The sequence below is a fragment of the Aethalodelphis obliquidens genome, unplaced genomic scaffold, assembly GCF_003676395.1.
Source record: "Aethalodelphis obliquidens isolate GAN/ISIS:26980383/991018 unplaced genomic scaffold, ASM367639v1 scaffold23, whole genome shotgun sequence".
In the NCBI taxonomy this organism is placed as follows: domain Eukaryota; kingdom Metazoa; phylum Chordata; class Mammalia; order Artiodactyla; family Delphinidae; genus Aethalodelphis; species Aethalodelphis obliquidens.
In genome coordinates this window covers 26397052-26412789 of record NW_020837967.1, presented here as the reverse complement: position 1 = coordinate 26412789, position 15738 = coordinate 26397052, and the positions used below count along the sequence as shown (strand labels likewise).

Below are 15738 nucleotides of genomic sequence, written 5' to 3'. Positions count from 1 at the left end.
TTGTGCCTCAGCTTCCTCCTCTGTAAAATGTGGACACTGTCACTCCCTACTCCCCAGGGCTGTGGTGAGGTCTACATGTGAGTGCTGACAGCAGGGCTCTGCAGCACACATGCTGTGTATGTGCTGGGCCGGCAGGAGTAGCAGCAAACGGCACAGAACTTACGGGGCACCGTCACGCCGTAGTGCTGTGTGTCACTGATCAGCAGCTTTCGTTTCAGTTCATTCAAACCTACCCCTACAGGACCTGAAAAACAGGAAAACAGAAATTCACTCCTGAACAGAACACCATATAAACATTGCTACGATTGACATGATCCGTTAAGACAGACTGAAAACGTGTATCCAACTTCACGTGCATCCCAAGTCAACAGATTATCTCTAGTTAAGTTGTACGTAAGAAAGAACTAGGAGTTATTTGCTTGATTTTCTACTTTTTGTTTCCTTATTTTTCCTGTTTTTTTTTGTATTTCGCTTTTCTACTTTTTAAATTTAAATCCCCATCTTTCCATTAAAAAGATTAGAAATCTTTGTTTTAAATGAAACATTCAAGAGTATCTGAGTACATTAACAGGTAATGGTATCCCGAAGAGCTTAAAAAACAGGTGCACCTAAAAAAAACGAATTACACAATTTTAAACGTTTTTAGATCCTAATAAAAGAAAATCTTTGAACCTTGATTTTATTTTAGGTGCAAACACCTAATCGTGCATTTTAAACTTGCAAAACCATCAGTGCAACGTCAAGCCCCTCTGCAGCACTGTTTATTCTCAGTTGGTCCTTAAGCCTTTGAAAACTTACATAGACCTGAGGCATTTCCATCAGTGTGCACATACTAACACCTGTCGTGAACAAGGCACACAGTAAACGCTGGGAAGATTAAAAGATAAGTGAAGTCTGCCTTCAGAGAAAGTAACTGGGTTGGGAGAGTCACACAAAATGAACAGACTGGGGCCAGAAAACGAAGAGTGGTTTCGAATATGAGTCTGAAATCAAGAGTTAGAAGGGCACAAGCCCCAGACGCCTAGCTTCTCACAGCCCTGCCATCGAGGTCTATCTGGTGACGGTGTCACGCCTTGAGCAGAACGCAAGCCGCAGGGCCAGACTGCCCTCCGTTACATGCCCATCCTCAACACTCCCTCACCTGGCGACACCCATGCTGTGGTCTGAATGTCTGTGTCCCCCCCAGATTCACATGTTGGAACCCTAACGCAACGTGATGCTGTTAGAAGCAAAGGTCTCTGGGGGGTTCTGAGGTCACGAGGGTGGAGTCCCCATAAATGGGCTTAGTGCTCTTATAGGAGATGTCACAGAGGCCCCTAGCGCCTGGCCAGGTGAGGACACAAGGAGAGAAGGGAGCCCTCGCCCCCACTGCTGGCATCCTGAGCTCCGACTTCCAGCCTCCGGAACCGTGAGAAATCAATGTCTGTCGTCTATAAGCCACCTGGGCTGTGATATTTTGCTGTGCTGGCCTGAAAGGACTAAGACACTGGACACGTTCTCGTCCTTGAGCCCTGGCTGGACTTCATTCTAATCCTAAAAGGAACCATGCTCCCTTTCTTGGGAGGAATAATGAAAACCCACGTCTAGTAACTAGCACCGCACCCAGGTATTCAAGGGTTCATTCCCTTGCCTGCTTACTCTTCCAGGCTTTGAAAAGCATGGGGTTTTATGCTGGACAATGGAGAACACCCAGGAGGACAGAGCAGAGCGGCTGGGGGTCTGGGTGGGGGCGAGCTGGGAGCAAGACGAAGGGGCCTCCGCCTGCACAAACTGACCTGCCCCCCGCTGGCCACTCGCCAGCGCCGCCCACCTTCCCACACGCGGCTGCCGGGTGCCAGCTCTCTGCCCCAGGACAGTGGTTCTCAAGTCTCTCTCTAAAATGAATACTCTGGGGCTTCCCTGCTGGCGCAGTGGTTGAGAGTCCGCCTGCCGATGCAGAGGACGCGAGTTCGTGTCCCGGTCCAGGAAGATCCCACGTGCCGCGGAGCGGCTGGGCCCGTGAGCCATGGCTGCTGAGCCTGCGCGTCCGGAGCCTGTGCTCCGCAGCGGGAGAGGCCACAGCAGTGAGAGGCCCGTGTACGCCCCCGCCAAGAAAAAGAAAAAAAAAAAGAATACTCTGTAATATCCCAGTTTTATCCTGAAATGGCATTCACAGCCGATATAACTTGCTAGTGCATATACTTTCTCCCTCCAAATTAATATAACGCCCTAGCTGTAATATATGAAGGATCAAAAAGTAATTTACAATAAAACAATGTGTATTTCGATATGTAAATGCTCGGGCATGACTGGAGAAAATGAAGTCAGATGTCTGCACCTACTTATTCTAAATAAGTCTGGACTTCAGCGTAATAAAAAGACTAGCAGCCATCCTGTACCAGAAAGAACAGGAGATGAAAGCCCCAGGATACAGGTGAACATCAGAATAAAGTCTAGCAACTCGATGGAAACACAGATGGGTCTTACTGGAATATGCTAAGGAAAGAGAGGAAAGAGCAGCCTTAATAAGGAAACAGGGATACAACACATCAAGGCTATCAAAGAGAAGAAAATAAAACTTTTACAAAGCACGTGCAGTGTATGTGCAAGTGCAGCGTAAAAATAATTCCCCTGAGATGGGACAGGTGAGTCATCTATGAGTCCCTCAGCGTCTGGCATGACACTGGGAAGTCGTGTGGGATGCAGGACAGGTTTCTGTTCCATAGAAATGTCAGGTGTACATCCCCGGCGTCCTCAGCCATTTGCATAAAGAAAAGGTGCCCTCACGAAAGTCCACGGTTCTCCGTGGCAGGCGGTCCTGCCCCGTCTGGTACCACTGCTCTCGTCACCTCTGCACCCCAATCCTGCCGTCATCGGGGGCGACTTCAACACCCCTGCAGAGAGCCTACTTCCTCTCTACTTCACTTCAACCACAAACTACGCAAACCCTGACTCTGCCTCACTAGGAGCTATTTCATCACCACAATATTAGATTCAGGCTTCCCCGTGTGAGACCCCGATCCCTGATCATTAGCCCTCCTACTCAGTTATTCCTCCTCTTATCAAAAGGACCGCCAGTGTTTTCTTTCTTTTTGTCTAACAGCCCTTCGGGTCTTCACTTCCTTGGGCTGTGGTATCTCCCACTACCTTGCTAATACCCTCAAAGCTCTTACACGCTGGCCTTTATCACACTTGTCACGGAAACTTCCAGTCCAAGGTCAATCTCATGGCTGCTCTACACGCCTGCGCCTGGACTGAGAAAGCCCGTACATCGGGAGCAGGGATGCACACACTGTGCTCCCCACAGAGCTCAGACCTCTGGGCTCTCCAGCAGTTACCCAGTTTTCCTGATTGGATTTCCCGGGTCACCATGTGGTCCCATCCCAACCCTCTAATCTCCTCTCTCCTCACACCTAGAACCTCCTCTCTCCTCACACCTAGAACCTCCTCTCTCCTCACACCTAGAACCTCCCCTCTAATCTAACAACTGTCAAAGGCTGTCGATCTTCCCTCCTGAAGATCCTCAGAGTTGCGACGTGCCGCTGCCACCGCTGGCACCCGAGCCCGGACACCTCATCTGTGCCCCTCTCCTGAGTCAGCCTCCGAGCAGCTCCCACCCCTCTGCTCAGCAGGCAGCACCGTCTTTCTGAGAAGGCCAGCACACGCACTTCCTCAGTCCTCTCCACAGAGCGGCGCGCCTACACCCAGCCGCCAGCTGCAGCCCCTCGTAGGGGGTCTCCTCCCGCGTCTTCACCTCTCCTGCACTGTTTCACGCTCCTTCCCATCAGTACTGGAAATTCACACTGTCTCCCACCTTAAAACAGCCAGAATGACCAAGAAAGCGCAAGGAACACCTTCCTTAACCTTGCACTGTGCACCGCTGTCCCCAGCATCCCGGCCAGGCTCCCGTCACTTCTCACCAGCACCGCCCACTCCTGCACTGGGAAGAGAACCCGACGTGACTCTTTGACAGGTCTGCCCGGCTTGCACGTTGGGAGCTGCGCCTCCCTCCCTAACCTTCATTCTCGCCACTCCCGCCTTGCGCCGCACACCCCGGCTGCGTGAGACGCCTGCGCCCTGTAACGTGGCGGAGTCTTCTCTGTGCTGCTGGGTCCTCGTCACGTGCCGCTCAGCAAAAACACTGCTGTCCTTTCCTGGCTAATTCAGGCTGCGTCTTAGATACGCCCTAGGGATTCTTCCCTGACACGTTAAACGCGGGTCGGGCGCCCAGTGCTTGTGCCCCCTGCCCTTGCGTGTCAGAGGGCCGACCACACTCCGTCATGATCGTCTGCATACTCGTCTTCACCCTCGAACGGACTTGAAAACAGCGATGTCGTCTATCTGCTCGCCAACTGTTTCCCTCGCTGGCAAACTGGAGGCACTCGTTAGGGCGTTTTATTTATTTAAGTTACCCTCAGCGACTCTGCCGCCATGGAGGTAAAGCTATTTGCCGCATGAACCAAAGGCATGGGAGTCAAAGCAAGAAGCCTCTGCACCTAGAATGTCTGGACGCGACGGCTGGAGAACGCGCTCAACGTCGTAACAGGAGTTGGCGGGGCTCACGTTTGAACCTGGCTCCTTGATCTTAAGATCCAGAGAAGCAGAAGGGAAGGGGATGACTTTGGCGCTGGAACAGTGAGCATAAGGGACGGAAATCCACCTGCCTAAACTCAGACAAGGACCGCGGTGCGCTTCAGACGCAGGCTGGGGCCTCCCTGTGAATGGAATCACATCAAGGTAATGCGAGGCTGCAAGATGAGGGGCGGGGGAGTGATAAGCATTGACGGGTTGTCTCCAAAGCGCCAGGCACCAGGCAGGGGCTCCTGTGTCTTATCCACACTGTAGGGACAAACAAGATCTGAGTAAGTGCTGAAACCTACTCTTTAAAATAAACAGAAAACAAACAAGAAAAACAAGGGGCTTTACAATGCTTTGCAGATGATGCAAACCCAATTCTATACAAGAAGCAAACAGAACACTACAACTTAAAACAGCAGGTCCTGGCCCGCTCCCCACAGAGGCACGGAGGACTACGGGGGATGCGGATTCACTGTCCCTTCAGGAGGTCTGGGCCCTGGAGTACTTGCCAGAGTGTGCGCTAATTTGCTGAGTGACAGTCTAGCATTTTTTTCTTTCTTCTTCTACCCATGCCAAAAAACCACAGTGATTTATTTTAGCTCTGGAGGAAAAAAGTAGGCATGTTTGAATGAGCGGGGGAAAGTATGCTTTTGCTCACGTGATGCCCTTAGACTTGGACTGTTTTCAATTTTAGCCCTTACATAAGCTAACTCTTACCAGGGACCCTGCTTTACCGCACACCCGCAGACCATGCCAAAAATGTGCAGTGGCAGATACTTTATTTTAAAAATTTCCCCTAGGTGAGGTTATTTGAAGCCCTCATCTTCAAGGTGGGATCCTGTCACAAAAAGATTAAAACAGGGACATAATTTTAACCATTCTTCCTACAAAACTGCCGGGCAGACCACTCAACAGCATTTTCCCAGCCAGGCCCTTGGATCAATCCTGCCACCCACACAGGTGAAGTTATAGACTTTTTCCTCTTTTGGATCTTGACCTTAAGATCACATCTTCCATCCACACTCCTGTCCTGTGCCCTTTTTCTACGGTGGGGCCTAAGGCCACAGTTTTAGTTGGCTGGTTTGTTTAGACGACGTACACCGCAGTTGGTTTAGGGATGCACACTGAGTTAGGTCTATTATGTGTCTGTAACGGGACACATTCATCTCCTCTTCAATGTATAAACTTTTACCACAATTGGTGACACACATAAGTATACAAATAAGTTTCTCTAGAGTTTGTTTCCAGCTGTGCTTGTTCACGCTAAAGGGAAGCAGAGAAGATAACCTAAACAGCATGTATTGAAATCACAGACAGCAGGCTTTGCAAAAGTAAAGACAGTGATGACACAATGAGGTCTTTTTACGCAGCAGGCTTGTGTCCCATGGTTTACATACACCATGACTAATCCTCAAAACATCCCTGCCAGAAAGGTATAGTTATCCTCGTTCTACAGATGAGAAAACCAAGACAATGAAAGGGTAATTTTCCCAAGATCGCACATTGGGATTACGGCTTCACTGGTACTCAGAAGCCAGTATGCCTGCATTCCTTCCATTCGATCCATCATCTTATCAAAAGAATGCCGAGGACAGGACCCGGGCTCAGGTAGCCGGCTGCTCAGCTGTTTGCGGCTGTGACCCACAACTTCACAAAGTCCCTCACCCATTCCAAGCTGTCCCACACTTTAAATAGAGATGAAAGTTATGCTGGTGGAATACAAGACTCAGGCTACAAGAGGTGGCAGAAGTCAAATCCGGTGAACTCAAAACTCATCCTGTGCAGAGCCTCTGAGAACTAAGCTAAACCTAAGGAAGACGGCAAGCATCTCAGGCCTGGGCAACATACACAGGGCATGTCTATTAGGATTCTTGACTCAGGACTAAGGAAACTCAAACAGAATGATGATATCAGAGGAAAAGCCAAGAAAGCACGTTAAAAAGTCATTCTGGAGTTCACTAATGTGGAATTCACGCAGTGCACTGAAGTGGACAGGCTTGCTGGCTTTAAAAATAAAAAGACTGTTTCTATTTGAAGCAGAAACGTAACTATGTTTCTTTTGTTTTTTAAATTTCATAAGAATTCAGAAAATCACTTTGTGTGCAAATTCTGGAAAGAAAGAATAAAGCCATGAGCATCAAACTGCATTAGTTGAATTCTTGTAAACAATACATCAAATGGATAAGGTAGTTAGAAAGGCACATTACTGTTAATTATTTGTGTGTGCATTTAATTAGTAACTCCTACCTTACAGTAGGCAAATGTGTTGTGTGTGATTTTACATAAAGGCTCATTCATTTCAGCCACAGAAATACAGCCCGTTTGGGGGTTAATAAAATGATGCTAGAAAGTTTCTAGTTAAAGCTTTACATTTAGGCAAATATTCCCATTAACTAAATGTAAAAATGCCTTTATTTTTATCTTACAGAGATTTTGGAGGGAGTGGCCAAGACGGTGGAGAAGGACCGCCCTGAGCCCACCTGCCCCCACGGGCACAGCAAAGTTACAAGTATTCACAGAGCGACTATCAATGAGAACCTGAAGACCAGCGGAAAAGATCTGACACAGCTAGAGATATAACGAAGGAACCACAATGAGATGGGTAGGAGGTGTGGAGGCAAGGTACAGTCAAGACCCACACCCCACAAACAGGAGGAAAATTACAATTGCAGAGGTTCTCCCCAAGGACTGAGGGATCTGGGTCCCACACTGGGCTCCCCAGCCTGGGGGTCCTGCACTGAGAAGATGAGCCCCCAGAACCTCTGGCTTTACAGACCAGTGGGACTTGCTTTCAGGAGAGCCAGGGGGCCATGGGAAATAGGGACTCCACCCTTTCTAAAAAAATAATTAATTAATTTATTTATTTATTTATTTTATTTCTGCAGAGGTGGGTCTCTGTTGCTGTGCAAGGGCCTTCTCCAGTTGCGGTGAGTAGGGGCCACTCCTCACTGCAGTGCGGCCTCCCACTGTGGTGGCCTCTCCTGTTGGGGAGCATGGGCTCCAGGCGTGTGGGCCTCAGTAGCCATGGCTCGCGGGCTCTAGAGCTCAGGCTCAGTAGTTGTGGCTCGTGGGCTCAGTAGTTATGGCTCGCGGCTCTAGAGTGCAGGCTCAGTAGTTGTGGCTTGAAGGTTCTAGAGCACAGGCTCAGTAGTTGTGGCACACGGGGTTAGTTGCTCCACGGCATGTGGGATCTTCCCAGACCAGGGCTCGAACCTGTGTCCCCTGCATTGGCAGGCGGATTCTCAACAACTGCGCCACCAGGGAAGCCCAAGACTCCACTCTTAAAGGGCAAATACAAAATCTCCTGCGCTCCAAATCCCAGCACAGAGGCAGTAATTTGAAAGGAGCCTGGATGAGACCCTCTTGCTGGTCTTAGAGAGCCTCCTGGAGAGGCAGGAGACAGTTTGCACACCCCTGGGAACAGAGATGCAGGCAGAAGCCACTCGGGGAGCTCACTCTACCATAGTGACGTGCGAGCTGCAAGTGTCGTTTCGGAGTCCTTCCTCCTGCCTATTAGCACCAAGCACTGACCTGCCCAGCGGCGGGCTGGCACCAGCCATGCTGGGACCTAGCACCGCACAACAGTGGGCTGACAGCCACCTCGTGAGGCAGGGCCGGGCAGCCCACTGGACTGGGGGTCAGCCCCGCCTACCAGCGTGCCCACAGGAGTCAGCCCCACCACGACAGAAGGGCCCCTGCAGCACGCACAGAGGCACCCCTAGAGGTGCAGCTCTGGTGACCAGAGACGAGTGTGCTGCGGGGTCCCACTGGAGTCTCCTACAAACAAACAGTAAAGGCAGTAGATCAACCCCTTATAAAGTCAGTAGGAAGATTAAAGAACAAAGTAGTAAAACCATCTTTATGCACAATAAGTAATTAGGGGATACACAAAAAGACGTAAAATATGCTGTCCAAAACATTAAACATGGGAGGAGGTGGAGTAAAAACGCAGAGGTGTTATGATGCATTAGAACTTAAGATCATCAAGTTAAAATAATCATGCATATATATAGGTGGTTACATATGAACCTCATTATAACCATAAATCAAAAATCTGTAATAGATACACATACACAAAATAGAGAGAAATCCAAACATAACAGTAAAGACAGTCATCAAATCAAAAGGGAAGAGAACAAAGGTAAAAGAAGAATTACAAAAACAACCAGAAAACAATTCACAAAATGGTAATAAGTACATACTTATCAATCAAAAGACATACAGTATTACTGGATAAAAAAACAAGACCCATATATATGCTGCCTACCGGACACTCACTTCAGATCTAAAGACACACACAGACTGACAGTGAGGGGGTGGAGGGATACAGTCCATGCAGATGCAAACAAAAATAAAGTTGGGGCAGCAACACCTACGTGAGATAAGACAGACTTTAAAGCAAGCACTGCAGCAAGAAGCAAAGAAGGATGGCACATACGACAGAGGGATCAACTCAACAAGAAGATACAACAACGGTAAATATATATGCACCCAACACAGCAGCACCTAAATGCATAAAGCAAATACTAACACACATAAAGGAGAAACTGACAGTAACTGAATAACAGTAAGGGACTTTAACACCCCTTAACTTTAATGGACAGATTATCTGGACAATAAATCAATAAAGAAACAGTGGCCTTAAATGACATGTAAGAGCCAACGGTTTAATAGACATACAGAGGACATTCCATCCACAAAGCAGCAGAACATTCCTTTCAAGTGCACATGGAACATTCTCCAGGATAGATCAGATGCTAGGCCACAAAACAACTCTCAATAAATGTAAAAAGACTGAAATTATGCCAAGTATCTTTTCCAACCACTAGACTAGAAATCAACTACAGGAAAAAACTTTTATTTGCTACTTTTATTCAACATAGTATTGGAAGTCCTAGTCACAGTAATCAGACAAGAAAAAGAAATAAAAGGAATCCAAACTGGAAAGGAAGAATAAAACTGTCACTGCTTGCAGATGACATGATATATACATAGAAAATCCTAAAGACGCCACCAAAGAACTACTAGAATTCATCAATAAATTCAGTAAAGTTGCAGGATATAAAATTAATATACAGAAATCTGTTGCACTTCTATACACTAAAGACAAACTATCAGAAAGAGAAATTAAGAAAACAATCCTGTTTACCATCACATCAAAAGAATAAAATACCTAGGAATAAACCTACCTAAGGAGGTAAAAGACCTGTTCTTAGAGAACTAGAAGTCACTGATGAAAGAAATTGAAGACGGCACGAACAGGTGGAAAGATAAACTGTGTTCATGGACTGGAAAAGTTAATATTGTTAAAATGACCATAATACTCAAGGAAATTACAGATTCAGTGCAATCGCTATTAAAATACCAATGGCATTTTTCACAGAACTAGAACAAATGATTCTAAAATTTGTATGGAGGGACTTCCCTGGTGGTGCAGTGGTTAAGAATCCACCTGCCAATGCAGGGGACACGGGTTTGAGCCCTGGTCTGGGAAGATCCCACATGCCGCAGAGCAACTAAGCCCGTGTGCCACAACTACTAAGCCTGCGTTCTAGAGCCTGTGAGCAGAAACTACTGAGCCTGCGTGCCGCAACTACCGAAGCCCACGTGCCTAGAGCCCATGCTCCACAGCAAGAGAAGCCACACAATGAGAAGCCCATGCACCGCAACAAAGAGCAGCCCCCGCTCGCCGCAACTAGAGAAAGCCCACGTGCAGCAACAAAGACCCAATGCAGCAAAAAAATTAATTAAAAAAAAAAAAGAAAAAAATTCGTTTGGAAACACAGAAGACCTCAAATAGCCAAAACAACCTTGAGAAAGGAGAACGAAGCTAGAGGTATTATGCTTCCTGATTTTAAACTATACTACAAACCTATGGTGATCTAAACAGAATGGTACTGGCACAAAAACAGACATATGCATCAGTGGAATAGAACAGATTTTTTTCCAAAGAAGACATACAGATGGCCAAAAAACACATGAAAGGATGCTCAACATCACTAATCATCAGGGAAATGCAAATCAAACCCACAATGAGATACTACGTCACACCTGTCAGAATGGCCATCATCAAAAAGAGCACAAATAACAGCTGTTGGCAAGGATGTGGTGCACCGTTGGTGGGATGTGAACTGGTGCAGCTGCTGTGGAAAACAGCATGGAGGGTCCTTAAAAAACTAAAAATAGAACTACCATACGACCCAGCAATCCCACTTCTAGACAGTTTTCCAAAGAAAACAAAAATATTAATTCAAGAAGATACATGCACCCCTGTGTTCACTGCAGCCTTATTTCCAATACCCAAGATATGGAAGCAACCTGTGTCCACTGATAGATGAACGGATAAAGAAGGTGTGGTCCATACATACGATGGAGTATCACTCAGCCATAAGAAAGAATGAAACCTTACCATTTGCTACAACAATGATGGACCTAGAGAGTTAAATGCTAAAGTGAAATAAGTCAGATGGAGAAAAACATATACCATATTATTTAACTTATATGTGGAATCTAAAAATCAAAACGAATGAACAGAAACAGACTCAAAGATACAGAGAACAAACTGGTGGTTGCCAGAAGGAAGGGGGCCGTCGGATAAGTGAAATACGTGAGGGAGATTAAGAGGTACAAAAGTCCAGGTATAAATAGATAAGTCAAGGGTATGTAATATATAGCATAGGGAATATAGTCAATAATATTGTAACAATTTGCATGGTGACGGACAGTAACTGGACTTACCTTGGTGATCATTTTGAAATGAAAAATATGGAATCAAAAATTAATTTATAATTTTTTAAAAGATTTGAAAACAAATCTTTATGTAAATTCTCAGTCTTTATGTAGGAGAATTAAGACATATGCCAGCTTTGACCCAAATGACCCCAAAGTCTGTTGAAATTACTGACTCATTTTCTATGAAATCATGAGAGGTTGAGGTTTTCTCCATTGTTCTCTTTTCAGATTTTTTTCTTTTTATTCCATGAATATTTTTAGGGATTTATGACTTGTTTGTGTGTAGAAAATAAGAAATAAGCTTGTATTAGAATGCTAGCACAATAGCCTTTCAAAATTAATAGTTAGTTGAGCATAAAAGTTGTTCATTCTGTAAACATGGCCCCCCAAAAGATCTACTTTCTGAATCTGAAATAGACATGTACAATTAAAAATTTTTTAAAGGCTAAATGAGTGAAGAAAGCATTGAGGCAGTAAAACCAGTGCCTCCAATAGCGCTTTGAAACTGTAAGAACACCAAAAGAATGCTTTAAAATACTGGCATGATATTCTTACTCAAAAAAAAAAAAAAAAAAAATAGGCCCAGCTCTATGACATTGTACTTTGAACCTTCAACCATCTACTTATTTATGTGTTAGCACAGATCCTGAGTCACTGAATAATTATTTACTAGAACAATAATGTATTACTATTGTGAAAATAATGTATGAAACATGGTATTTTTTTTTCAAATGACACTCATGTAGTCCTACAAAGAATTAACATAATTTCTAATTTCTAAATATCCAGCACAGAATTTAATTGTAGTTTTTCTTAAGGCTGGTGAGCATCAAATTGAATTTAATAATGTAAATAAGGATGGGTGGTACCTTACACATAAAAGGTCAATATGCTAAAAATTACAGTATTAATTTGTTAGGAAACAAACTTCTCAAGTTTGTTTGAGAAGAGAAAGAGACACAGGTAGGTGGAGATTAGCCCAATTAGTTTTAACATACTATATATTCATGTAACAGACACAGTATATTAATAAAATCGATGTTTATTTATGTCTAATATTAAATTATATATTGGAAAGAAATCTGTTGCTCTGACCAAGTACTATTCACTTTTGCTGCTGACCTTTGAACACGTTGGCACAAACACAAAGATGGTCTGTTATGTGCAAAGCTGCTGACACAGATGCAGCTTTTACTATGCTTGCCTCCAGTGTACCTGCACTACCTAACATGACGATTCTTCCACATTTCCCCCGAGACATTTTATGCTATTGGCCAGACTTGTTACTCTTACTATCCAGTGAGAAATATCAGAATTACTGGAGACTGCAATAAATACTCAAACTGCTTTTGTGACCTAAAAAAACCACACTTACGCATCTGATTTATTGCAAAACATATCAAATGAAATCTCTAGGTATCCCTTAGATCAGACACGTTATAAAAAGTCTACTTATCATATTGCAGCACTATATACTATATTTGCTGCTCTAGGCATAAAATAAAAACAATCATGCTATTATACTTGACTCACAATCTTATAATGATCGCATTAGTGTGTGGCTGGATTTTTGTTTTGGAGAGTGACAAATCTGTTTAGAAAACCCTGGGAATCAAACTACATAGAAAACGCAGCACCTTCGCAGTTCATAACAAACCTTGTTAGAGATTCTGATTTTCTTTCCTCTGTTGCTTTCATAATAGAAGAAAAATGCAATTAACGAAGCATCAGTTTTTGTGCTGATGTCAGAAGAAGGAGGAGGAGAAGAGGAAAGAAAAGAAGAAGGAAGTAGGAGGCTTGTTGAAACGGCATTATTTTTTCCAAAGCAGCTATTTACACCAGACTTCGACTTAAGTACCTGTCTCTCCTCTAACTCAGGGCTATGACAAGAGTGCAGTAAAATTAAAAGGCAACATAAAACCATCCTTGGGTCTTCCTTAGCTAAGCAGAAGAGAGATGGATAATTCCCTTATCCATTCCTTTCCAGTTTGTTCAAAACTGCGACTTTTTCAGTGAGGCTCCCATGATCTCTATTCACAATGGCCAACACCCAGGTCCCCTGATTCTGCTCTGCTTTACTTCCTTCTACACCATTTATCACCCTCCAAGTACAATACAATTGACTTTACTATTTATTGCTAATTTATTATGAGTATGTTTTCTGTCTATATGTCCTTTCATTAGAATGTGAACACCCCCAGCGAAAAGAATGTTGTGTTCTTCAGTGATGAATTCCCACGTCTAGAACAGTACCCGGCACAGTCTGTGCCCCAAACAAATCCGTGCCCCAAACGAACGTAACTGTGATGTAGGCCGAGGAAGTCATCCAGAGTGTGAACATTTAGAGACCAGCAGCCAACTGTGATTGTAATAAAGACCATATTTACCTCTTATATACAAGGATTATCATTTTAAATCTATCACACACTCATAGATTCAATGATAACTTCTGGGTTTATAGTTGTCTATCTAAAATCCTGCAGGGCAGACTCTAATTCCCACAAACCTTCAATCAACGTTCAACAAAAGCTATGGGAATCCTAATAAACATATTAACATTTACACTTAGTCATGATTGCTTACTTTTCTTTCTGCTTTATGTGGGAGACTTTTTGCTCTGCCAGTTTTATGGGAAAATGGCGACAGTCTTACAAATGCTGATTTATTCAAACTACTTCCACGAGGCAGTCTTTAGGCAACATAGGAGAGTCAGCACAAAGGAGGCAGAATAGGGCTTCACGCTAGAACGTGCGAGGTGAAACATACAGAAAGATTCATTGTCAGTTTCCTCTTTTGTCTCCTAACCAGAAAGAACAAGTAACAGACTGTCTGACCATCCACAGAGATAAGCCTTGCTCTTTACTGCCTTAAGCCCTGAAGGGTTTTAGTAGCTGTCCCCGCAAACACACACACATTATTTGGTTTCATTACTTTACTTTTTAAAAAGTCAGGTTTCGCCAAAGATAAAACTTACGTAGAAAAATGTACTAAATGCTTGTCATTTGGTTTTAACATACTTTTTGGAAAATACTTTTAAATGCAGAAGGAAATATAACAGAAACCATCACTGAGATGTTTTAGTTGCTAAAATGTGGCTTGGAATAGCATCTTTCCAAAATGAAGAGAAAAGTAAATACTTCCAATCAAGGCTCAAAGTCCTCCCCTGTCATATTTTTGCCATGTTAACAACTTGGATAATTTTAACTTCTTGAACATTAAGTCAGAATTAAAGTCATGCAATATTATGGTAAAAATGTAGAGATAATAATTCTGGGTAGCTCCTTAATGATAATTATCTAACAGTTTCAGGGCGAATTCCGCTATTCCTGATGGCTTCGTGAACACTGAGAGAAAACAGAGGAGGCTGGGGACCACGATGCTTATACTCTTTCCGTCTTCTGTACACGTGACAGGATCCAATAACTATTTTTTAAATATATAACTTTTACAATCAAGAAAAGTAAACAGTTAATGCAGGAACAATGAGAATTTCCAAAACTGGAGTCCACTGACTGACTACCTCTTTTAGATGATAAACTGCTAAATAATCTCATTGATTCAGCATTTTGAACACTGAGCTTCAAAATCAACAGAGGCCTATTCATGTGTGAACACTTCATGTTTATCTTGTTAGTATTTCCAGCTAATATATAAGAGCCACATTTTATTAAAGCTTTAGCAGGCCAGGAATTGGCCTAAACCCTCTGCAAATATTTCACTTAGCTCTCAAACAAACCTAGAAAGCAGGTGATCGTATCATTTTCATTTTTTGGATGAAGAAACTGAAGCCAGAGAAAATCTGAAATGCGCAGGTGTCACCAGCTACTGAAGTGCAGAACTGGATGGGGACTCAGCCTGTCCTGCCCCAGAAGCCTGTTTCTTACCATCCACGCTATCCTGCACTATATCACGGGATCTAGCAGATGGAGATTTCTCGAGACAATAAACTCTAAACTTCTGATACCTCAAACTGTGCCACATGGGACAAGCAGGAAGGCTTTCTGAGTGGTGACCACATAGAAGAAAGTGAATAATGGGAAATTCTTTAGGAGGCCAGTCTACAGAAGGCCACAGTGCAGGCAGAAGACAGAAGACATCCTCATGTTCGGTCAGTGACACCAGCTTAATGCAATTTCCAGCCTCCATCTGGCATTCAGGCATTCCTAGTTTTGAAAAGTTTATAAATCCTTCCTTTAGTAGAAACAGGATAAGAAGTCTGTGTGAATTTAATATTTTTACGTGATTTTCTTTCTCTATTTTTCATGTAGACATACAGGATCTACTATCTGCCTGGGTATAACATGTACTCTAACACCACAGAAAAACAAGACCAATATTCTTCATTAAGTCTGTTCTGTTGTAATGCAATAGTAAAAAGTTCTGCATTCTTAAACATTACCTTTTACCAGCACTTGCTCCAAAACAGGGAAATAAAGTGTTAAGAGCTAG

The 15738-nt window shown here is 43.9% G+C and overlaps 1 protein-coding gene across 7 annotated transcripts in view; it reads right to left on the bottom strand.

Moving 5' to 3' along the window:
• The window catches only part of MPP7 (MAGUK p55 scaffold protein 7), a 265180-nt gene that overhangs the window by 21892 nt on the left and 227550 nt on the right, over window positions 1-15738 (bottom strand). For 6 of the 7 annotated variants that reach the window (XM_027122039.1, XM_027122036.1, XM_027122038.1 and 3 more), the window contains one exon: window positions 164-244. The exons of the other annotated variant lie outside the window; for it this stretch is intronic. In XM_027122039.1, the coding sequence (XP_026977840.1) occupies window positions 164-244 (81 nt within the window). The remainder of the gene's footprint in view (window positions 1-163; window positions 245-15738) is intronic. 7 annotated transcript variants of the gene reach the window in all.